Source organism: Gobio gobio (assembly GCF_949357685.1).
Source record: "Gobio gobio genome assembly, chromosome: 10".
NCBI classification, from domain to species: Eukaryota; Metazoa; Chordata; class Actinopteri; order Cypriniformes; family Gobionidae; genus Gobio; species Gobio gobio.
In genome coordinates, this window is record NC_137116.1 from 33431939 (window position 1) to 33458520 (window position 26582).

The 26582-nt window shown below is 38.4% G+C and overlaps 2 protein-coding genes across 2 annotated transcripts in view; one reads left to right on the forward strand and one right to left on the reverse strand.

Annotated features, from left to right (window-relative positions):
- Positions 1 to 3992: 3992 nt before the first annotated feature.
- Positions 3993 to 26582, forward strand: part of ralgps1 (Ral GEF with PH domain and SH3 binding motif 1) — a 167400-nt gene continuing 144810 nt past the window's right edge. Inside the window, exons 1-3 of the mRNA XM_079827087.1 lie at positions 3993 to 4361; positions 21677 to 21765; positions 24524 to 24657. Coding sequence (XP_079683213.1) covers positions 24601 to 24657 — 57 coding nt within the window. The 5' untranslated portion in view covers positions 3993 to 4361; positions 21677 to 21765; positions 24524 to 24600. The remainder of the gene's footprint in view (positions 4362 to 21676; positions 21766 to 24523; positions 24658 to 26582) is intronic.
- On the reverse strand, positions 7912 to 8730 carry LOC307132157 (uncharacterized protein; the record flags this gene model as incomplete). The annotated part of the gene is made up of 1 exon (XM_079826324.1): positions 7912 to 8730. The coding sequence occupies one exon, from the start codon at positions 8728 to 8730 to the stop codon at positions 7912 to 7914; it is 819 nt and encodes a 272-aa protein (XP_079682450.1).

The following is a 26582-nucleotide window of genomic DNA, read 5'->3' on the forward strand; positions in this document are numbered from 1 at the left end:
AAATCCGATCAGTTTACCTTTGAACAACTGGCCCTTTTAAGATATGTTTCTCAATCACCAAATCAGCATATTAGAATGATTTCTGAAGGACCATGTGACACTGAACATTCAGTTTTGCATCACAGGAATAAGTGTAATTTTCAGTATACAAAAATAGCAGAATTATATTGTAATAGTATTCACAATATTCCTGTATTTTTGATCAAATAAATGTAGCCTTGGTGAGCAAAAGAGACTTCTTTCAAAATTTCACATTAAAAAAATCTTACAGACCCCAAACTTTTGAATAGTAGTGAACGTGAATCACTTACTCCGCACAGGTTATTTTATTTTTTTGTTGCCGCGCAAGATTATGGGAATGAGATGAGGGGTTCCTTCAAAGAAGGTGGAAATGTTTGTGTTATTTTGGGATGCATTAATGTCAAGCCTGGTCTTTTGTATAAATATTGAACTAACGATTATACACAAAAGCAATATCGAAACATGCAGTAAGGGTTCTTTTGTTGTCATTTTTCTTTTTTTTATGGGGGAAACATCCCATTTGTAGGGGATTGATATGCATCGAGGAACAGAGATTTTCGCATCAGAGTCATTATGCAGTTTCGACTGAAAGTGAATATGCTGAAATAATACAATGGGACAATCAAACAGCTTCACAATATGGAAGCTTCCTCTTAAAATAAGTAATCATATTTTTCGTCAGTTGATTTTTGCTTGGCTATAATCTCATCAGAATGATGATGCTTTCAGGTTAGCAGATCGCTGTATTATGTAAATTTGTTTGGTCTAGAGGGGGGAAATATGCATGCCGGCCCACTTATTGTTCAAGTAGAATTGCATGGTGACCTCCACGTTGTAATACGAAACTACAGATGACCTTTTTGTTTTTTGTCTTAAGACTTGAAAGTGATTTTCATAGCTATATCTCTTGTGATATTTCACCTGGCATGCACTTAATTACCATTTTTTTTAAATATTAATAATAATAATAATAAATATATGTATTCCATAAGGGATTAATTGACCATGTAATACTCCCAACTTATGGGACTCATAAGGCCTCAAATATTGTATCGCTTGGGATGCGTTTCCCCTTTAATGGTGCTTTACGACTGGTCAGGTTTCTTTTTAGTTTTTATAATGTGTAAGCAAAAAGATGATGTTAAAACGTGATATGGGGTTAACATACTCTTGTAAAGGATTTAATGAACTGTACTAATAGAGTCATACTCCGCCAACTGGCCTAGATACTCATCATGGTCCATATTCACTCGCTTTGTTCACATAAAACCAGTTCAGTTTGTGCCATGCGCAATCATCAAAAAAGAAGTGTTTACAGGGAAGGCTGTTGGACTACTTTTTGATTGTGCAGCTCGTCCTTTTTAAACTGTTGAAAACTGTTGACTTACTTCAGGTAGTTTATGAACACTGAGCTAAACCTAGAGCTATTGAAGAAAAGGAAATCTTGAAGTCTTCCATTGGTTCTCCACTTCCAACATGTCTCCACTGTGTAATATGCAAAAGCAATAACCTTTGTAAAAGCATTTTTTTTTTTTTTCCCCTTTGGTGTTTTTCTGCCTCGTAGATCGCAGGAGGATCGTATCTCAAAATGAACGCATTCAGGATGTCAGGGAGCTGAGGTCATTCATGATGAGATGATTTTTTTTTTATATACATTCTTTTATGTGAAAACTTGGACCGGTTGGGCAAACATGCTTCTACAGTGCGGCTTGTTTTTGAGGTTACAACAGTCCACATTCTATTTGTAATTCATTTACATGCCACCTCAGTGTCATTGGTGAAAAGTTGCATATTTTTTTTTAATCCGTGTCAAATACGAAAGGGATCTTTGAGATAAGTAACCTGCCGCTATGGTGTGTGCCAAAGAGCTTCTTTCTTCATGCATCGAGATGAAAACGGCCAAAACTCTTGTTCTCTCATGTATTCGGGACATTGCAAAAAAGTAAAAAAGTAGAACTCAGGGTTTACTAGTGTTCAGAAAATGCCATTTTGGATGCGCAGTGATCTTTGTGCGTCCAAAACTAAGCTTGCACTTTTACTTCAGGTGGGGAAACAATTCCTCAGTTATTGGTTCCCAAGACAGTCTGCCTCAGAGGTGTGGTAAGATGCACCTAAATGTTTCCGTTCTTGCTTTTCCCGAATGCATGGGACGGGCGCGGTGTTTCGCCGCTGAGGAAAGCAGATCTTTAGCTCTCATCTTATCTGGAGCACTCTGTCCAACCTACTGTTATCCACTATATGTACAACCTCACAACCCAACTGTGAACCTCAGAACTCTACTGTTTTATACAACTATGAAGTACATGAAGCTAGCTGACGCCGATGCTGTAACAATTAACTCGCCATTTATGAATTTTTATTTTATAGCATGAAATATAAAAGTATATTTATTCAAATTATATATTTTACTCATAATCATTCTGTGCTGCTTTTTATTTTCGTTCTTAAAGCTTGTATATTGCTTTTTTATGATACAAAGAAATGTCAATAGATAAAAAAATGCATTTGTTTGTACAATAAAGATGCTGATTTGGCAAAATGTCTGGACATCCTTGCTTTGCTCATTCTAGTAAGTGTGTTTGTGCATTAATGCTGATGTCCACTAGATGGAGCACATGCACAGAACAAGTGTTATGGAAATAACAGTATACACTTACTAAACCCCATGCATTTTAATGTTGAGAAGGAAAAAGAAAAATCTCTTCGATATGCTGTAAAAAAAATTATCATTTAGATCAAAGTTTAAATAGGGTTATAATTATATTAATTACCTTTTGTGTTTGGCAAATTAATAATAATAATTACTACAGTTTAAAAGATCTATGTAAATATCTCTAAATAAATCACTCACAAATTGGGATCACTCAAAAATGTGATCAGCAAAAGAAAAGAGAAATTCATACAGGTTTGGAACAACTTGAGGGTGAGTAGGCTAAATAATGACAGAATTTAAATTTTTAGGTGAACTATCCCTTTAAGAAATATTTGTCAATCAGCATAGAATGATTTCTGAAGGATCATGTGACACTGAGAATTCAGCTTTGCATCTCAGGAATAAATGGCATTTTTAATATACAAAACTATAACAATTATATTGTAGTAATATTCACAATTTCCCGTTTTTACTGTATTTTTGATCAAATACAGGCTCGGTGAGTAAGGGACTTCTTTAAAAAAAATAATCAAATTATTTTATTGTCCCTGAGGGGACCTTTGTCTTGGGCTCCATGGTGGGTTAAACTGATCTAGATGATGGATCAGATGGACTACCAGCTGGTGGGGACAACATTGAACTGGTAGGCCTTGATCAATCTGGTTAGAGCTGGCAAACCACATTGGACCAGTAACAAACCAGCTGTCATATCCCAAAATCTAGTCCTTAAGCTGCTGTGATACTGTTTTTTAAGCAGGGACATAGGCTAGATGTAATTAAAAGTCCCAAATCACGTTTTTTTATGAAAATTGTCCCCCTTGTCAATGTCCATTGACAAATTAATCAAAATTAAAATTCAATGTCCATTGACAAGTGGGACATCAATTCCAATGTCCCCTTACCTGAAAACAAACTTCTAAATTAAAAGTTCAAGTGAAAAAGCAGTGCACATAACAGTGTTCATGTGTCATTATCACAGTTTTTACATTTCGGAGAGTTGTGGTATCACAAACACTTGAAAGGCTATACATTATAAAACGTTTAAAGTGTTTTTTTAAAGATTATGAAGCTTATATGCGCAGTAAATAATAGCATACAATACAGCTCTCTCTAAAAAACACTTGAAAAAAATGAAAAATAAACACTACACTTTCTTCAAGGGAACAGTACAATAAAAACATGTCAACCTGAACCCCTTCCCAGTTCCCACACATACTTCCAACGCAGAGTAGGCTACACAAAACAAGGAGACATAAGTATTGACCTAATTAATGATTGGTTATTCAATTATAAGAGGCGGACCCTGGCTTGACGCCACGCGATTGGTCAGAGCTTCTGTCTGTCAAACGTATCGCGTATAGCACTTCCTGATGTCGATGCCCAGCTGTTGGCGAATGACCCGCGTCTCCACCATCCGGCAGCATCGTGTCTACACACAGGACTGCCCTCAGTGTTTGTCATCATCATACCTGCTCAAAACACGCTGCTTGCCAGGACGACGTCCATGTATGGAGTAGAATAACTGAAATAGGCTTAGATAGTCCAGTGGATGAGACTGAATCCTTTGAAATTGGATTTTTGTGTCCTTAAGGTCGTGCTGCAGTAGCCCACAGACACATACGCTTTGCATTGAGCGGCGCGTGCATCTCAACCGCGGACGAGGACAGTGGCGTATTTTCATTGACAGGTGAGTTGTGCTGTACGTGCCGTTGGCATCTGTATCTATATCTGTATAGAAGATGAAGCCTAAATGAAAACAGCAGCAGCAAGGGATGGCGTTGCGTCACGGGGGGTCGTCTGCCTCTCTCCAGCTGGGTACCACACTGTCAATGTGATGCATGACGCCATTACATCTAAAACAACGTGCTTATGCACTATTCTCGGTATTTTGTTCATGTTATGATGCCATTTTTCTGTAAATATGTTTTTCTATTGGATGTTGCGTTGGAATAAGAGATTTTTATGTGGTGGCTCATCAATATTCAGAATTACCCCCTGTCAGTTGCACTGTGATATTATAAAAACAACCATTACATTTGAAATAGAGGTTACTTTCTTTTTAAAGAATGAGAATCACAACAATACTGTAAATGACATTATGAACCAACCTACTGTGTTTGTTTACGTGGCTGGTGTTTTGAGCCAGGGCCAGAGAGATACCTTGACTTTGGAAAGCACCTGTATTTACAGTAGTTGTACTTTCACATTGGTATTGTGGAAAGTGCTGAGAGTCCAAGGTACATATTGCAACAATTATAGATCTAGGTTATGTAAGTTTGACAAATATTATATTGGGGGGCCTCCATGTTCATTTTGCTTGGGGCCCCCAAATTTCTTCAAACGGCCCTGTGTGTATGTATGTATGTATGTATGTATGTATGTATGTATGTATGTATGTATATATATATATATATATATATATATATATATATATATATATATATATATATATATATATATATATGTATGTGTGTGTTGTCAAATCGATTAATCGCATCTAAACAACAAAAGTTTTTATTTACATAGTGTGTGTGTGTGTGTGTGTGTGTGTGTGTGTGTGTGTGTGTCAGAGGTGCATATAGATAGATAGATAGATAGATAGATAGATAGATAGATATAATAATATTATTATTATTATTTATTTATTTATTTATTTAATTTTTATTTAGTTTTTTAATTAATAGTTAGTTTTTTCCCCTGGGAAAATGTAAAAAAAATTACAAAAGTTGCACATGTCCCATTTATGCACCCTTCTGGCACACACTGCACTTGTGTCTTTTTGTAAAGGTTAATAGAAGAGAGAATAAAGAGATTTCCATTTTCCTTCGATATTTCGGCTGTAATTATGATAAGCTCCTTCCTTGTCCTTTTTTTATAAAAAGCTACTGTGAGTGTTAAATTAATTGCCACAGTTTAAGATGAATGTAATGTTACAACAACAACAATAGTAATCATTATTCTTTAGCCCCTTTGGAAGTTTGCTGAGGCTCCCAAGTGGGCCCCGGCCCCATGATGAGAACCACTACAGAAATTGTTTGTCAGTAACAGAGTTAAGTAGAATGATTCAGTTCTTTTTTCCAAGTTATACACATAGTTGTGAATTAAATTTGTTAAGTTTTATTGTGGTTTAAATACACAGTTTATCCAGTAGGCTTGTTATCCTGTAAAGAATAACATTAATAACTTCATTACATCATATAATTGCTAACATATCATTCCTATTTACTTCTGCAGAGCTTGGAGACTCAATTATTTCCATTTGCATTTCATTTCTTTGGCATCTCATGTTTATTTATTGCATTTATTTCCCTCCTCTTTACTTATTATACCATATTTAATTTACTTTGATTGACGATGTTATCTTTTTATCAAATAGTGGTGTGACTATGTTGTGTAATTTAGCTGTGAAGTTCACTTAGCTCAGCTATCTCAAATCAACATTTACCCTAGTAGATGGTATTTTCTTATCCTCCACATTATGTTTCTTCATTTGCTGTGTATTGCTCCCGTATTGACTGTTTGGAATTGATGGCAAACCGTCAAGCTTGTGCTAGTGAAGCCAAAGAATCTGCTATACTATACTGTGTTGTTTGTTACGCCTCCGTGAAATCTGCTGTCTACTGTAAGTGCTGCTGAGAAAATCTGTTATTGTTTCAGGAGCAAGCCATGTTTTCTGTTTGTTTTAGACCTTAGAGTTTGTGTGTTGCTTGACTGGTAGAGCACAGCACTAGTATTGACAAGGTCATGGGTTTAATTCCCAGGGAAAACTGATATTGATAAAGTGTATACCTTGAATGCACTGTAAGTGACTTCAGATAAAAGCGCCTGTCACATGAAATAAATGTATTATATGGTTGAGATTCATACTCTTGTTACTAGAAGAAAAGTATAATGTATAATGCTGCAGGTCCTCTGGACTCGGGGACAAGAAACATTGCCAATGTTGAACATGTCGGACATCCAATGTGGCAGATTGTTGCCTGCAGACTGCTCTGCCCTCATGTGTATAATATAAAAATATGAACAGTGAACACATTACAGCTCTTTCTGTTGCCATAGAAACTATAGATGTCTCAGCAGCAGGTACTTCAGCCGAATCTGTCTCTGAGATGAAATGGGGCAAAATCACACCTGTGAGTCTTTAGGGAACAATATTGTTTCCAAGAACAATTTAATTTGTTTTAATATGTATTTTTTTATAAGATGGTTATTTGAGCTATTTTGAGTAGTTTTAGTTTTTATGTCTTTTAGTGACCTAATACAGAATAATGCGGTTTGATAACACCTTAGTTATGTTGGCCTGTCACAATTGACTAAAAATCAGATGCGTGGTTATTTGTTCGTATTCATATCGCAATTATTTGAGAGAACTTCAATAATTGTGCAGTTTATATGTTATATTATATTATATTATATTATATTATATTATATTATATTATATTATATTATATTATATTATATTATATTATATTATATTATATTATATTATATTATATTATATTATATTATAGTAATTATTTGTATGACAATAAATCATCGAAATTAAATTCATGATTGTGATGGGCCTACCTTTATATTATTAGTTATTGCAATGACCGTGAATACTTCTGTTTACTATTAATCTTTGTTATTATTAATATCTGCACACTGTATACTAATACATTTTCAAGTTGTATAAATTTATGTTATAAATAAACAATTTAACCTTGAACAATAGTGCATTTATAAATTACAGTGTTATATTATATTGTATTATTTATATTATATTTTATTATATTATGACAATGAATCATCAGCACAAAATTCATGATTGTGATAGGCTAGCTATATATTAATATTATTTCTTGCCAATAACAGTGAATACTTCTATTTACTATTAATATCTGCACACTGTGTGCAAATATATTTTTCAAGTTGTATAAATTAACGTAATGAATAAACAATTTAACCTTGAACAATAGTGTATTTATAAATTACAATATTATTCATTATATTATATTGTATAATGACAATTAATCATCAGCACGAAATTCATGATTGTGATAGGCCTAGCTATATATTAATATTAGTTATTGCCAATAACGGTGAATACTTCTATTTACTATTAATCTTGGTTAATATTAATTTCTGCACACTGTGTACTAATACATGTTTCAAGTTGTTTATATCGACATATAATATATAATATATATAGATTAAAGCTTTTAATGATTAGAAAGTAAAAACAAGAATGGGAATTATGAGTTGTCAACATGATCACACAATTTTTCAGCAATAGTTTGTAATGACCTTTCCTTTGGTTTTAAGCCTAGTTCTTTGCACAGCCGGTCCATCTTTTCCAGCTCACTGCTTATGCTGAGCACATCAGCATTCATCATCAAAAATGCAGAAGGCGTTTCAGTGGGATTTCTGTAGTTTCTCTCCACCACCAGTGAGAAGCCACCAGGCAGAGAATACTTCACTGTGCTGGTCCTGGTCCAGCTGTCATACATCTGGATCTGGGCCATTTTCAAGAAGTTCTTCATGGTCATGCTTTGCATTTTATTGTGGGTCAGAGGGAATTGTAGACACTTTGCGAGACGAGACATGATGGCGTATGGGTCACTCAGTTCTGTGTATGTCCGAGACTTGTCCGAGGATGTTCTCTGAACTTGGCTTTTGCACATTACCTTTTCAGGACGCTCATGGCTTGATGTTTCCATAAAAACAGCACCTGTTCCTGATCTTTTTTCAGGTGATGAGTTGAGTATTTTGCTTTTCTTTTCTTTAAAATGTTCGTCTTCTGACTTCTTGGTGTCGTCTGATTGAGCATGATTAAGCTCTCGTTCTTCTGCCTGGATCAGTCCCCACTGGCCATTATGCTGATTCAACCAGGTCTGTGTAGAAGCCAGTAGGAAGCTGTCAGTATCGTAGTAGTACTCTACGTCTAAGGTTTCCCCCACACAGCGGACGCCCATTTCCCTGAGGCGTTGCTCTGTCTGCTCTCCCAGCTCATACTCCATCTTCACTGGAACCTTCATGGTGCCATCTTCAAACACTTTGGGGTTTTCATGCATTGCCATTGTGTTTAGAAACTTCTGTTTTAATTGAGAATTTGTGTTTTATCTTTACATTTAAACACATCTTTACATTTTGTTAATGCCACCCAAAATATGGACATTTTTAATTCCAGAGAAATAAACAGCATATATGAATTAAATGTCTAAGTTAAGCTAATTTAAAACACGTTGCTAATTTAAGCAGCAACTCAGAAAAAGAGATATCACTGTATTACAGATTATTCTTGCTCTAGTGATTTTAGTGTAATGACACTTGATTCTGAAATGTATTGAGTGGTAAAAACAGTGTATTTGACCATTGTTTATGGAAATTTACGTTGCTACAAGTAATTTAAAGTAAACAAGACTTTTTGTTAGCGGATGCTTAAGCTAACCTAATATAGTACAATTTCAATAAACATTGTTTCAATGTTGGGGAGATATTTTTAAGCCACAATATGTAATTTTCCGCCACTAGAGGTTGCTTATCAAAAACAAAGGTGTAGCTTGATGACGCAGATGTTATGCTGCAGGCGACCGCTTCCGCTTTTTCTGTTCATGTGTGCGCATTGTTGTTTTATCATATTAAATACATTATTTGAGTGTGTAGAACGTTATGTCATAATGCTACTCTGTGCGTTTGCTCTGTGGCTACTATGAGACACTTGTTCAAACATTGCAGTAAGCTAGATCGATATTAGGCATGGTAAAACATGGTACTCGCGTTAAATTAAGAAAACGAGATTTAAACAATAAGACTAACTGTTGAGATGTATAACAATGATTAGTTTTGTGTTGATGAATGTATCCAAACAGTTGCTCATTTGTCTATTAAAAGACATAATATAGTAAAGTGTTTTGGTGTTTCCATGGTTTCTACAAAAAAAAAATCTGGAAATCGAGGGTAACGTGGGTATGATGTCATTGATAAGCGATGCACGGTCACGGTCAGTGTTCTGGTTAAAATTGCTTATTTCTCTGGATTTAAACATTCTTGGAAACATTTGGGAAAATCAGCAAAGTCAGCAAAATATATAACACTGTTCTAATGTTTTTTGGATATTTTAATTTAAGTTAAAATAAGCAATTTTAAGTTTCATGGTTTCTTTTGTGACTGACAGATTTATGCATTATCCTTAAAGGATTAGTTCACTTGAAAACGAAAATTTAGGTTAAAAAGTATATACATTTTTTATTTTAGAAACAGATTTTGCTAGATAAGACCCTATTCCTCAGCTGGGATCACGCAGAGCCCTCTTAAGCCCTTCAAAGCCCTTTGAAACTGCATTGGTTGGGACCTTCAACATTTTGGTTACCATTGAAGTCCATTGTGTGGAAAAAAAATCCTGAAATGTTTTCCTCATAAAAAGTAACTTCTTAAATTACTTAAATTTTCATTTTGAAGTGAACTAATCCTTTAACATGCCTATCTGAAGCAACATTTAAAATTATATTCAAGACAAATCTTGTCTTAAATTTGGTTTATTTATCAAAACAGTTTCCTTACCTGCAGGGCAGTGTTCCACCAAACAACAATCCAAAATGTTTTGTAGGTTATTGTTTAGCGGATGTTAATCTTATTAGTTGTGTTGTAGTTACAGTCTGTGTCTATGGTTACTGTGGTAAGATGCATTTGAAAGTAACCGCTCTAACCTGATTTCTTCTCATCAAAGAATCCTGCCAAAAATGTATTGTGGTTTCCACAAAAACATTAAGCAGCACAACTGTTTTCAACATTAATAATAATAAGAAATGTTTTTGATCACCAAATCAGCATGTTAGAATGATTTCTGAAGGATCACGGAGACTGGATTAATGATGCTGAAAATTCAACTTTGCAATCACAGGAATAAATTACAATAAATTTAAATAAATCAGAAAGCGCTTTATTACCAAGGAATTTGTTTTAGTGACATACATGTTCCACTATACAGAGACAACCACAGTACACTGATAATAAAATAAAATAAATAAAGATATGTGAATAAGACACATAAACAAAATAGAAACAAAAAAAGATGTACTGGTGTGCTATATACAAATACAATGGAATAGAATTAAGAGAGAACAAGAAGATGTAGGGTATTGTCAAATAAATATAAGTGGTTTTGCATAGTTATCATTGCAGTGGACAACCTGTTCATGAGGTAGACTGCCTGGGGGAAAAACCTTTTCTTGTGCCTGGCTGTTCTGGTGCTCAGTGCTCTGTAGTGCTGCTGGCCAGATGGTAAAAGTTCAAAGAGAAGGTGGCTTGGATGTGAGGGATCCAGAGTGATTTTTCTGAGCCGTTTCAGTTCTTGGAGGGTGGGCAGGGGAGCACCAATAATCCTCTCAGCAGTCCGAATAGTCCTCTGCTGTCTTTTGATGTCTGATTCTGTAGCTGAGTCAAACCAGACAGTTATTGAAATGCAGAGGACAGACTCAAAGACTGCTGAGTAGAACTGCATCAGCAGCGTCTGTGGCAAGTTCCTCGGCTGGTGAAGGAAGTATAATCTCTGCTGGGCCTTTTTCACTATGAAGTCAATGTGATTGTCCCACTTCAGGTCCTGAGAGATGGTAGAGCCCAGAAACCTGAATGACTCCACTGCTGCCACAGTGCTGTTCATGATGGTGTTGGGGGTACAAAGTTAGAGCTGCACGATTTTTGGAAAAATTGAGACTCGCAATTCAAATAGATCAAATTGAGATCACAATTCTCCCATGATTTTTAACAGGAAATAATGTCATTTACTAGAGGTTCTGACAAAATATGAATTGCTGCAATCTGTTTAAAATTTTTAATTAATTTGAATGAATTATTAAAAAACAAAAATCTGTTTGAATGAATGATTCAATCCCTTCACTTGCTTCATTACGGAATAAATCAGCGTTTTTGAACGAATCTCTTTAATGAATTAATCAATGACAAATATATTTTTTAACAGTCTCTTGGGTAACACTTTATTTTGATGGTCCCTTTTGAACATTCTGTTTACTATAACTTTGCAACGACATGTCAACTAACTCTCAATAGAGTATTTGTAGACTGTCTGTTTAATATTGTAGTAACCTGGCCCTTTTACTACCTCTACTGTGTTCTTGTCGCTTATTGGTTGTTCAGTTACACATTCCTTAGGATAGAGCGTGAAGTTACGTTTGCAATGCAGTTGTTGTTTAGTGGTAGCTTGCACGCTTATCCCATGTCGGAAAACTGCCGTTTAGTGCCAGAGCAAGAACGCCTATCAGCTGCATCTTAAAACTTAAAGCCTGTGTTCATGAATGTCACACTGTTGGTGAGTGCGCTGTGAACTTTCCATTTTGGTTATTTTATGGCCGATGACGGTAGTGCCATCTGCAACCTTCAGGAGTTTGGCAGAGGGGTCTTTGGCAGTGCAGTCATTTGTGTACAGGGAGAAGAGCAGTGGGGAGAGCGCTAGGCATGTGCCGGTATCAAATTTTCGTGTTACGATTAATTGCTGAAGCTTTTATCACGGTATACGGTATTATCGCGATTTTTGCAAAAAAAGGTCTCACTAGTTAATGCATTAACATTAACAAATAGCTACATTTTTACAGTTATTATTAATGTTAGTTTAAAAAAGCAGCTGTTAGTTAGTGTTAGCTCAGGTCCATTAAATAATACAGTTACAACTTTTTATTAATAATGTGTTATTAAATGCAGAAATTGACATTTAACTAAGATTAATACACGTTTTAGCTCTGTTCATTGATGCACGCTCGTGACATCACGTAAAACGCAATTACGTTGAAAAGGTCTCGCTAGACGCAGGGGCAAAAACGTTTGAATATGTGGATACAGTCCTCCTTCCGCTCATTTGTAAACACTGACTCGGTACTTCCGCCTGCGTCTAGCGTGACCTTTTCAACGTACATGACGTCACGAGCGCGCATCACTGAACAGAGCAAGGCGAACATTTGTGCTTATAAAACTTAAACTTTATTTATTTAAAAAAAAAAAGACCGATCGTTTCGCTAGATAAGACCCTTATTGATCGTCTGGTACCGTTTGATGTGGTTTAAAGCCCTTTTGAAGCTGTACTGAACCTCTCATTTGGACCTTGAAACGTTTGGAGGGCATTGACTTCCATTATATGGAGAAATATCCTGAAATCTTTTCATCAAAAATCTTAATTTCTTTTCGACTGAAGACAGAAAGACATGGATATCTTGGATGACAAGAGGGTGAGTAAATTATGAGCAAACGTTTATTTGAAAGTGAACTAATCCTTTAAGTCTTTAAGTATTAAGTATTTGGTTATGTGATGAGATTTGTTTACGAGGATTACCGGGGAAACGGCTGTATTTCTGCTGTTCCTTCAGCGCCCTCTGCTGTCAGTGAGTGAATGTGCATTTCATTCAGCGCATGTCGTTCACTCGTTCCGCCATGTGCTCGGCTCATTGGGTTTTGTTTACATCAGTGTGCGTTCCTCTTTGATGTATTGTTCATTTTAAACGGTTGATGGGTAAAATATTCTTAAAATGCATTCTAAAAATCGGAATAATTTGTAAGAAATAACTATTCACGGTATTATGAAGTGCCCACGATAATAATATTGTGCATGTTCATTATTGCGGTATATCGTATTACCGTTAACTGGCACATGTCTAGAGAGCGCACATCATTGGGGGCACCAATCAGAAAGCTGGTGACTATTGAAAGATTGCTCTTTGTGCCCAGCCCTGGGTTAATTTAGTCAGGATAAGTGCTGATATGTTGGTTTATGAAAGCCCGAACTGATGTCCACAAACAGGATCCTCACATAAGTCCCTGGTTTGTCCAGATGTTTCAGGATACAATGCAGTCCCATGTTAACTGCATCAGGGTCTTTGGCAGTGCAGTCATTTGTGTACAAGGAGAAGGGCAGTGGGAAGAGCACACATCCGTGGGGGTGTGCCACTGCTGATTGTGCAGGTGTTAGACATGAATTTCCTCATTCTAGCTGTCAGAAGATGGTGGAGCGTTTGAAGCAGGAAGGGACTTTGCACAGCTCCAGGTATTTGTTAAATATCTGTGAGAAGATGAAGGCCTGCTTGTTAGCACAGGTTTTTAGACAGGCTGGTGAAACACGGTCTGGGCCTGGTGCTTTCCTAGGGCCTGTTTACACCTGGTGTTTTTCTTTTAATCTGATCACAAGTGGATGGTGCTAAATACAGGTCTAAATAGGGTCTAAAATGCTTGGAGCTTGTCTACTTTCAAACACTTCCAGAGGTAGTTGAAAACGCATACGAAGGGATTGCTTTCGTATAGTAGTTGCTTATGTGGTAGAATGCATTCAAACAGCCACAAAAGACTGCCTACTCTCCGTCTATTGACCTATTGCAACATTATGGGACGCACGCCAATTGGCTGGAGACCTTAAGTTCAGGACACACCAAGCCGAACATCGGGCTGTCTGTGAGCATCTTTCGGGCTAGTTTTTGCGGTGTGTTCCACACGTCGGCTCTCGTCGGGCTCACATTGGCAGCTTGCCCAATTCAGCATGTTCAATCTCCATCAGGGCCGTCGGTGTGAGTGGGAACTCTGGTTGGGTTCTCTTTCAAACATTCGTTCAGTATCTCACTATGGGAACGCTTCAGGGCGTGACCGATCGCGGAAGCACCAATAACACCACGTCTGCCAAACATGGCAGACCAATCGCTGCAGCGATCAGGGAGTCCCGTCTCCCTGTATATAAAACATTTTGTCATTCTCGCTCTCTTCCCCATTGTAGCGTCTTAGGGTTACATATTATTAAATTAAATTTAGCTCAATAGGGAATTATGGGTATTAATATTTAGGGATTTATGATCAATCACAACGGCTTTATAATCTAATCATAAATCTCCAAAATCACCCAAAAAGGGGGATACCTAACCTAGGTATTTATGCAATATATAATATATAGGGTTAACAACAATTTATTGCAATTAACTACAGATATATCTATATTAAATAATCACAGAATAACCTCTAGGGAGTTGATTCAAAATTCCTCTCCGTTCCGTTTAACGAATGAGCAGTAATCCTTTATCCACTCACAAGGTCTATTCTTCCTACCCAATTTTTGGGAAGTTTATCCCTCTGGCCACAAAGGACAAACTTTCCGAGTTATGGTATTAATTAAAGCATTCAATGATGCTTATAAGAGCTCGTAGCTTAGATCTGACATTAAAGGGACTCGTGTCTTTTGAGCAACAACAATGACAATCAAAACGTGGATACCATGGTTTTAATAATGATTGATACTACGATTACATATGACTAAGTAAAGGATATATGTATATACAGAATAATGGAAAGTAAAGAAAGAGGAGGAGGATAAGGGAAAGGAAGAAGGGTATGATCGTGTCCGATCCGACACCTTCCCAAACATAACCACTAGAGCCAGCAAGAACCATATCACTTTAAACAGGGGTACAATCTTAAAACGCATCTAAATTTCGATATAATTGATACTTGCATGGTTTCTTTGTGTTGTGTAAAGCAAGATGCGTGCGTTGGCGTTTCTCGTGCGCCGAAGCGCTCTCTCCGTTTGGTCCTTCCGGAGCTTAGTCGGTCCGCGGGAGATTTAAAGGTGTTTGGAAGGGAGTGTCTTGGAAGGGAAAGTTCAACTCGTCCAAGCTGAGAAGGTTACTGCTCTGAAGAAGCGCGCCGCCAGCCGCGTCGCGGAACGCGTCGATCTTCAAAGGAAACGACCAGCTTGGCTGGAGCCCGCCAGCTCGCGGCCGAAGCCCGCGAGGAAAAGAAAATTTGTCTCGTCTGAGTCCTTGCAAGTTGACAGAGCAAATATGTGCTTGTGTTTCTGTCCTTTAAAGTCCATTAACCTACAACCAATTGTTGGTGTGAATTTCAGGCGGGAGAGAGTTTCTTTGTTCAGACTTTATTACTCAATGGAATGTTCTTGCTGGAAGCCAGAACTAGTAAAGTTTCACTCCAAAAGGACTAAACATACTAGCGGTACATCTCATAATCATATACTTTGCACCATTGACTAAGACAAAGAAAGAGGAACCTTTAAACATTAAACATGCCTTGGTTTAAAGACATAAAAGCAGTGCATCTTCTATACAGAGCCATTTTGAGCGTTTAAGATGGCTCTTACATCATGCAAACATGAGAAATATAGGGAGCATGCATATACTTAAGAAATCATCATATATGTAATTTCTGGGATAGTTTAATTAAAGGCTAAATAAAGAGGAATGCTTGTGTATGTGTGTGTTAAGGTCATTCCCCGGCCATTCTCGACTGAAAGGTGGGTTAGGGGCCCGGGCTGATTAGGATCTCATTGAAACCCTCACAGGGTCATTCTCATATCTTCTGGTCACACTCTTTCTGGTCATTTACCAGTCTATGGTGCAATTTGACTCAGACTTGTTGGAGCCATTGGAGCAGGGATTTAATTTATATGCAGAGCTGTTTGGAGAAAAGCATCTCCAATGTTTCTCCAAACGACTCACCACTTTGATCCCATGAGAGAGATACTCCAGACGCTACACCATGAATATTTCGGAAGCTGTTTTCAGCAGACTTTGGGAATTATTGCTCAACGGTTTACAGACGGAGCCACAAGGTAACGTCCCAAACGCAATATATTGTAACATTTGTTGAGTGACTTGCTACTTAGTGCAAGATAACTAACGCTGAGTTGAGTTTTCAGCTTCAAGTTTCTATTTATTTAATTTTACAAGTTTTTGGCGCGCTCACCACACACCAAAAATAAGGAAAATAGCTCTCTATCGAAGCACAGCTCCGTACTAACGTTAGCTTCACATCATGGTGGGCTTACCGTACGAAGAGAGTGCAGGCTTCATGGCCACTGTAAAAGAACCGGAGAACCCCGAAGGTAAAGGACGTCCTCATCATCCGTGTGCTTACAGAATGTGGAAGGATTCACACGGTCTCTGCATCTCCTGTTTGGGCGCTAAACACGCTCAGGCAGCGCTGTCCAACCCAGAGGGCTGTACTCACTGCATGACGTTCTCGGTTAAAACCAGAGAGCGAAGGCTTCGTGTCGCAGTAGCTGGGAAATCGGACCCATGCCTCTCTGCTCAACCCAGAGAGGAACCGATGGATTGTCCATCACAGGCCTCCAGCTCGTGGGGTGAGATGATGGAGAAAGTGTCACCCGTCCTTCCCCCGCTGTTTGTCGATCGACTGGCCATCCCAACCAGCAGGTCAGGGAGTTGTAAGAGACTTGTAAGATGGAAAGAGACTTCCGTCATGTCTCCCTCCAGCGAAGCAGCTGAAATTAAGAGGTTTTGGGATAAGCCTATTTTCCACCCAAGGGGAAGCAGCTCAGGTTTTAGAGGAAGAAATATCCTCTTTTATGAGAAAAGGAGTGATAAGAGTGATTCCAACGGAAGAAAGCCAGATTGGCTTCTACTCCTGTTATTTTTTGCGTCGGAAGGACCAAACGGCCGGCGGCGCGCTCCGTCAGAGCGGCAACCTTCTCAGCTTGGACGAGTTGAACTTTCCCTTCCAAGACACTCCCTTCCAAACACCTTTAAATCTCCCGCGGACCGACTAAGCTCCGGAAGGACCAAACCGAGAGAGCGCTTCGGCGCACGAACACTCTGAGAAACGCCAACACACGCATCTTGCTTTACACAACACAAAGAAACCATTCAAGTATCAATTCTATCGAAATTTAGATGCGTTTTAAGATTGTACCCCTGTTTAAAGTGATATGGTTCTTGCTGGCTCTAGTGTCCCATTTTAGATTTACGGATCCTCAACAAACAATGTATTTGTCAAGGGGATTGGTTCACCTCTGTGGACTTCCAGGATGCATATTTTCACAGCTCACAGGAAATATCTGAGGTTTGCTTATCAGGGCACAGCATACAAGTATATTAAAATCCCCTTTGGCCTTGCTTTAGCGCCCAGAGTTTTTACCAAGTGTGTGGAAGCGGCTCTGATGCCTTTAAGGAACGGAGGAGTCAGAGTCTCATCTTATCTGGACTATTTGCTCATCTGCACACCATCCCCGCGACAAGCAGAGAGCGATACATATTAAGAGGAATTCCTATAAGAGGAATGCATCAAGAAATTTCTCAGCTGCCTCTCCCTCTTTCAATGAAGACGCGCAATGTCCCTGGTTCTTCTCTCTGGTCGGCAACGATGCATTGTTGGGTGTGGATACTCTAGCCCACGAATGGCCAGACGAGTTGCTTTACGTACGTTAAAGGTTTATCAGTCTGCTATCTCGGCATGTCATGTGGGTCTTAACTCAGGTACTATCGGCCAGCACCCTCTCGTCTGCCGATTTATGAGAGGAGCACGTCGGTTACATCCAGTATCGAAGCCGCTGGTCCTGCCCTGGGACTTGTCCGTGGTTTTGAACATGCTCTCGAAAGCCCCTTTCGAGCCCATTGATAAAATTGCCTTGAAGCTACTTGCTTTAAAGACGGCTCTGTTACTTGCTCTCACTACAGCAAAAAAGGGTGAGTGAACTACAGGCTTTATCAGTTCACTCTTCATTTATGATGTTCGCTATGGGTGGTCAAAAAGTCACTTTTAGACTAACCCTGCATTTGTACCCAAAGGGTTTGATCACGCTGGTGCAGTCCAAACGGGGGACCTGCTAGCTTTTCATCCACCATCTTTTCAATCCCCAGAGGAGGAGAGGTTACACAGTTTATGTCCGGTGCGTACTCTGCATTTGTATGTTCAGAGAACCCGCTCACTTCGTAAGAGATTTCAGCTATTTGTCTCGTGGGCTGACTCTCACATTGGAAAACCTATCTCCCGTCAACGCCTTTCTCTCTCGGTGGTGGAGGCTATCGTATTATGTTACAATAATGCGAATTTAGAGCCCCCAATAGGACTATGAGCACACTCCACTAGAGGCATGGCCACGTCCTGGGCTCTGTTTAGAGGCATCTCTATCCAACAAATTTTTTTCAACTAGTGATATCATCACAAGAACTTTTGAGGAATATGCAACATAATTTAGCCAATTGTTTTTGTCATATGTATTATAATAACTGACAGACACTATCATTTTAGCCGCTCTGTGCAGCTCGAACATAGGAGCTCAGCTCAGCTTCGCGGCTGAGACACGAATAGACTATTAACTTAAAGCTTTTACTCTTAAACACAAAAGGAACGTCCACTTTAATAAAAAAGGAATATTTATTAAACAAGCCAGATCAAGAGCAGAAACAAAATAAAGTGCATAACTGAAAAAAATAACGCATATAGGCTCAAAACTAATACAAACAGTGGGCACAGCGCATCGCGCATAGGCTCCAAATAAAAAATAAAATAATAAAGTGCCTAAATCCAATAAATAATACTAGAAATAAATTAGCAGTTTGCACAATAATAAAAGGGTTCCATAAAAGGGGGATGCCTTAATTGTGGATGGGTGCACCTGCAGTTAAAAAACGAGTATTACACTAAAACATCTAAATATGTCAACTCTGATATGTTCATATAGCCTACTCAAAACAGACGGGGCAACCTAACGCAGACAAGTTAGCTTACCGTTTTAAGGTGATATGACATGTTTGTCGTCGAGCTGTGATATGCAAACTGTTGCTTGCAAAATTTGCATTCGACTTTTTTCCCATTTTCTATTTTAAAAAAATGCTGCCACACTGCTGATGTCTTTGTTGACATGGTAGAAGAGGACTGACTCGGAAAACGCTCTCACAATTAAATAAATAATATACAGCAAAGTAGCCTACTTCAATCTGTCTCTCTTCTCCAGTGGGTTGGGCTAATCCAAAAGAAGTGAAAACAAGGGGGGTGTTCTGAAGACTGACTGTTACCTGTGAAACAGGGGTGCTCTGAAAACACCCCCATTAGCAAATAATGCTTTCCACCTGATGAAATGAATGCGGCAAAACAAATTAAATGAACACGGCAAAAAATCGACCAATCAGAATTTTGGTCGAGTCAGAACGTATCGACTAATAATCAACTAATCGACTGGGAGATTACAGCCCTAGTATAATGCAGTTTATTAATGGGCGAATTCCTCTTATTATTCTGTTTTCACCTCTGTCAGGAGTTATGATTCAGAGAATTACACAGCCTTTCTTAGTCTGCTTTGTCAGCATATCGGCAATACGGGAGTTGTCTATATCCCATAGTGAGATACCGAACAAATGTTTGAAAGAGAACGTTAACCCCTGACGTAACCCCGGTTCTCTGATAACATGAAGTGAGGTATCTCACGTTCCGTTTAGTGAATGAGTCAGTGCACGATAATTAAAACAAAAGTGATGAAAGTTTGGCGAGGTCTTGTGGCTATTAGAGCAGAAACTAAAGCTGCTACTCTCTGTATTTCTGTCGTCTCCTTTCTTGTATATATATGCAAATCCCCCTAGCTTATTTCATCCATTATATCGAAAGATCTGAAAAGCCGTACATTTACCGACACTCCCCTCAAGGAAATCAGGACAGAAGTGGTTAAAATGGACAAAAGAGACGGATTAAAACACCAGGTGTAAACGGGAATGTCTCCCTCGTCTACTTGTGATCCGATCAACCAAAACGCATCTTAATACCAGGTGTAAACGGGGCCCTTGTCATCGGTTTCATGAAACACATCTTCTTCACAGGGGGGAGAGTGGGGCTGCTAGAGGTGTTCATGGTTGCACCGAGAGACAGTCAAAGTGTGGGGTGTGAGACTGAGTTTTTAAAATCTGCAGTAAAACTCATTCAGCCATTTATTGATTCCCTGCAGAGTTGGGGGGGTGGAGTCATTCCACACTGAAGCAGGATCATTGGCTGAAAACCTATTTTGCAGCTTTTTAGAGTAGCTCCTCTTAGTCACTCTAATCTCTTTTGTCAGTGTGTTTTTGGCATGATTGTACAATATTTTGTCCCCAATTCCTGTAGGCATCTTCTTTGGCCTGACAAATCTGTCTGAGTTTCACTGTGAACCATGGTTTGTCGTTGTTGTATGCTAAATAAGTCCTGGTAGAAATGCATATTTCCTTACAGAAACTGGTGTATGATGTGACAGAATCTGTGAGAAGCAGCTTCAAAAACACTCCAATCAGTGCACTCAAAACAGGCTGGTAATTCCTGCTCTGCTTCGTTGGTCCATCTCTCTGCAGTCCTTACTACAGGCTTGGCAGATTTAAGTTTCTGCCTGTAGATCAGGAGATGAACCAGACAGTGATCAGAGAGTCCTAAAGCTGCTCTAGGGATGGAGCGATATCCATCTTTTATTGTGGTGTTGCAGTGGTCCAAAATATATTTGGTCTATGGTAGGGCATGTATTGTGTTGTCTGTATTTTGGCAGTTTGTGTGAGGTTCACTTTATTAAAGTCACCAAGAATAATAATAACAGAGTCTGGGTGTTGTTGCTCCGTGCCTGTGATCTGATCAGCCAGCCGTTGCAGCGCTGCACTCACGCTTTCAGTGGAATGTAAACACTTACGAGAATCAATGTGGAAATTTAGAGCGCTTCTAAATCGGGACAACATATTTTAACAAAGAAAATAGTTATTTTAAATTGTAATAATAATTAATTATAGAAGTGTTTTTGCTATATTTTTGATCAAAAACGAAGCCTTGGTCAGCACAAGAGTCTTCTTTCACAAACATTGAGATCTTTACCAACCCCACACTTTTGAACAATAGTGTAGCTGCAGTATATGTCTAATTAATGCCATTAGGCATTCACATTCCAAATAAACAAATGCAGGCTTGCCTGTGGACACCAAACACTGTGTTAACAGTATTGACTGAATTCTTCACACTCGATTACGCTAGTTAAATGCTGCTGCTCTCAGGTAAACAGCAAGTGTATCCACACCTCTGGCTGGTCTATTTAACTTTGAAACACTATAATACATTTTATCCACGTTTGCAATTGTGTAACAAGTCAGGAAGAAAAAAAAACATGTATTCCTCACAATTGCATTTGTTGTATTTGCCTAGGAAACCGGGAAAACCAACCTTGATGATTTGCCAAATGTATTTTAATCTTAAGTCTTCCTGTTATCTCTCTTTCTCTTTCAGTATTCCTAAAGAACTTCCGCTTGGGATGGCCTTCACCAACACTACCATGCAGATATTAGCCATGTGAAAGATCTGGCAAAACAAAATGGGTATGAATATCTACACATTTTATTATGGTGTTATTTTACTAGTTAGTTGTTTTGAAACTAAATGGTCTTGAAACCTACATGTTGAACAAAACATTGACTAACATTATAAATCAATTTTAGAACAAATAAAAAAATGTATGATATAATGCCCCTTTGAAAAGAAATGAGTAGGGCTGTCAAAAATTAATTTTGCTGTGATTTTTTTTCAGTTTAACATTAAAAATTATCAGTCCTCCTTTGGCTGTGCTACAGTATATGATCACGCTATCATTCATTCAAGTGCTATTAAAGCCACAATGTGTAATTGTTCGCCGCTAGAGGTCGCTTATTCAAAACAAAGGTGTACCTTAATGGCAGCTTGATTTCGCTGAGATTTTATTATGCCTTAAGCCCTATTCAGACGGGATTAGTTTAACATGGGGAGGTGGGGGTAAAGTAATTATTACCAGAGGTTCTCTGTGATTTTAGTCCCGTCCGAATGTGCCATCTCGGTAATCATTACGGACAATGTCAGTAAAGATTACGGAGACTTTTACCTTCTGTAAAAAGGTCCGGAAAAATGACCTTGGGTAATACTAATCCCGTTCTAATAGACCCGCTGTAAAAATGTACTGTAAAATTTCACTCATTTACTCATTTACTGTCATTTACTGTTTTGCAAGAATGGAGCCACTTCAAACAACACTCGGTTGCGTTGTAGGTGGTGGGACAACTCTGTGGCAAACCTGCAGTATTTTCCGCTTACCATTAAAACCTAAAAGAAGATTGAAAGCACTTATTAGAGGCACAACACTTCTTTTAGCATTACATTAGAATATTTTTTAATATTCATATAATATAAAAATGTTATTTAAGATTTTTTTAATATTCCGAGATTAAACACAGCGTTTCCTCCCTGCTCCAGTTTCGCGTTTTTCTTGTTGGCGTGTTTGCTCATGTGATAACAGGAAGCAACGTCATACGACAAGGAGGTTACTGTGGTGCGTAAAGCGAGGTACCCCTCCCACTTCTGCTAGTTTTACTGAGATGTCTTATCCCGTGAGAATTGGCCAATAACATCCAGAGGTAAAATTACTTTACCCCCACCTCCCCATGTTAAACTAATCCCGTCCGAATAGGGCTTTAGACAACCACTTCCGCTTCTTCCGGTCATGCGCATCTGGGGTAATGCAGCGCTGTTTTATCATATTACATACATTATTTGAGTGTGTTGAAAGTTATGTTATAATGCTACTCTGTGCGTTCGCTCTGTGGCTACTATGAGACACTTGTTGCACACTGCAGTGAGCTAGTTCGATATTAGGCATGGTAAAAACATGGTACTCGTGGTAAATCATGAAAACGAGATTTAAACAATAAGACTAACTGTGTTAAGCTGGATAACAATTAGTTTTATGTCTATGAATGTATCCAAACAGTTTCTAGCCTGTCTAATAAAACACATAATATATTAAAGCGTCTTTGGTGTTTCCATGGTTTCTATGGAAATCGAGGGTAACGCGGGTATGGTGTCATTGATAGGCGACGCATTGGACACGGTCAGTGTCCTGGTTAAAATGGCTAATTTCTCTGGATTTAAACATTCTTGGAAACATTTGGGACAATGTAAGTACACAAGTCAACAAAATATATAACACTGTTCTTGTGGTTTTTGGATTTTTAAATCCAAAAATCTTACATTATTGTGCCTTTTAACCACTCAAGCACAATAAGACGCAAAAAAAGAATTCCGGCGAACAAACACCCGAAACGCTTGCACAGAATACTGCTTCAGACAGCACACCAGCACCACATTGAGTTCTCTTCCGCGCTTGAACGGACAAAAACGCTTCAAAATTCCAGTTTTGCCGAGTATCCTTGTAAGCACAGTCTTAATTGACTTAAAACGTGAACATAAATAAATGTAAAGAGTTGTGAGAAAATAGGATACGTGTCAGATCCGCAGCAAAAAAGGTGAATAGTAACCCCAGGGTGATGATGTACCATACTTGATTTACCATACTTTTTCAGTACTGCAGGGATGTGGACTGTCTTGACATGGGACTTGACTCAAGAATTGAATGCAAAGACTTGAGACTTGTGACTTGCAAATCAATGACTTGGTCCCACCTCTGCAGTACTGTTCTGAAAACAATGCTAAATGCAAATAATAATAAAAAATAAATACAAATAAAATGCAAATATTAAAACTTTAACATGTCTACAAATCTCTCAGTGGTTTGAACAGGCTATAATGTTAGTTTCTGCTGTTGATTGCACAAAACATAGTCTATTTAATCTATACATCATTTTGTTAATTTTAGCATATTGCTGGCCCTATGTGTTTTCGGGTAACATTAATACATTTAAAACCTTTTTTTAAATGACATATTTGTTTACTTTTGTGCCAAATTGAAAATCTGGGTCCTGAAGCACAACCAAAGCAAAAAATGTCTACCTGCGCACTTCAATTCTGGACTGCATTTGGCCATACAGACTAAAACATTTCATTCAATAGTACATAGGAGAGCAGCTCTGCAGGGTTTTTTCATGATATGGCTATGATATGGATATGGCTCAGTTGGAAATGAAATGGCTGGCTGACTGAATGTAGGGCAAATGCAGGAGTCATGTTGAGGGGAGAGAGGCTGCATTTGTAGTGACGTCCTCCCTCTTCTGGCTATATTATGCATTGCTCCTCAGAATGAGTAGATCCCAAACTGAGTAATACTGTGTTAAATCATAACACCGTATCATAACATCTGCATGGGTGTTCCAGGGATGGCTGAGAGGTCGTGTGTGGCGGTGAGCAGCTGAGGTCGGCTGTGATCTGGGTCTTCTCTTCTGACTGAGAGCATGTACAGGAGGAATGGACTTCCTGCCAGCGTCAGCATCACCTCTCGCCACACACAGGTACTAAAAAACACCCCATTCATTTTAGAAAGAGTTCAACTATGACAGCATCTGTCCTGAAATGTATGTTTTTTTTATGACACTGCATGCTTTCTCCTTTTGACCTGGCGACCTTGTTTTTACATAGCTGTGATTTATATAGTTTTATCTCTTTTTTTTTTGTTTATTGCATTTCATTTCATTCAGTCTTATTGCCAGGTTCAATATCAGAAATATTGGTAAATAAGTCAATCATTAAACTAAACATAAAAATGAGACTTGCATGTGATTGTTCAACTCTGAATGGGGGCGCTGTTGGGTCTTAATTGTGCTGTGTACAGCGCATAAGTTAGATCACATGATATTAGCTTGCTAAGAAGAATCAGATCAGAGAAATAGCAGCTTGTTGGCCCATCAGTGCTGATCCATTGCACACTTGCAGGATGCTGCTCCAGTGAGACAGTGTTATGTAAGTGTCATGCTGTGTGAACTGGAAGTCAGCGATAGTTCAGCAGATGTGACACATTTATTTTTGTGACGCAAACTGACACAGTTTCATAAGGTAAGAGGTTAAACAAATGTCTATGAAGCCAGAGGTTGTTCTGCACTGGGATGGGGGGCATGCTAATACATTTTTCAACACCCTTTTCAGATTGATCTAGCCCAAATTAATCTGCCAATTAGGAGTTTAGATGCAGTTGTGATTGGGCCTATTGCCCAAAACAATTGTGAAATATTATTACAATTTAAAATAAATGTTTTCTATTTTTTTTTCTATTTTAAAATGTAATTTCTTCCTGTGATGGCAAAGCTACATTTTCAGCAGCTTTTTTTTAGCATGATTCTTGAATAGAATAGAATGTTCAAAAGAACAGCATTTATTTGAAATAGAAACATTTTGTAACATGATGGGCCCTATCATACACCCGGTGCCAGGCGCGACGCAAGTGTTTTTTGCTAGTTTCAGCAAGTTATCATTTTCACGTCTAGCGCCACATTGTTTAAATAGCAAATGCACTCCTGCCCATCTGTGCACCCATGGTCTGAAATGAGGTGTGTTCAGGCGCATTGTTGGCGCGTTGCTATTTTGTTGCTAACTGAAAACGACTGCGCCATTGATCAACAAAAACCTGGTCTAAGGTCAATAGCGCAGTATTTTTTGTTTTTTATCTAAGGGTTAGTAATGTGCGCCTATAGGCGGGTGCACAACGGTCGTACACTCTGCTTATTACACACACAGGGACGACAAACATTTTTAAACATTAAAAAATAAATGGATTCCTCTCTGAAGAAGCATTCAGTCTTTCCGCTCGCAAATTCTGCCATGTAAATAGTGAATCCGCCATAGTGCAAGTGCAACTGGCTTTTAAAGGGAATGGGAGATGAGACTCTGATTGGTTTATTGTACGTTATGCCCAAAACACACCCATGGCTCATTAAGAGACTAGGTACAACTCTTTTGGACCATGCGCATGGTGTGCCGACCGTTTTTTTTTTTCATTGTTAAACTAGCAAAATTGGATTCGGACACGCCCTTAGTGCACCTGCTCCATGCGCTTCAGACCATGCACTCAGGTCGTTAAAATAGGGCCCGATGTCTTTACTGTCACTTTTCAATTTTATTTAATGCGTACTTGCTGAATAATAGTAATTTCTCCCCCCCCCCGAAAAAATCATACAGACTCCAAACTTATGAATGGTAGTGTACAGCGTTAATAGTAATTACCAGAAACAAGGGCATGAACGAATCTTCCAGCAATTAAGGTTGCACACATAACAGATAAGACACTGAGAAGATAAAACTGAGATTTTACATCAGTACGGATATTACACTGGATGGAATGGGGAAACTTCAAAGGGAATCTGTCAGGATAATTTGCTGAGGAGAAATCATTCTTTTGATGGTGACTGTATCTTTTCTTCTCAGGCCTTTGTTATGTGGTCTA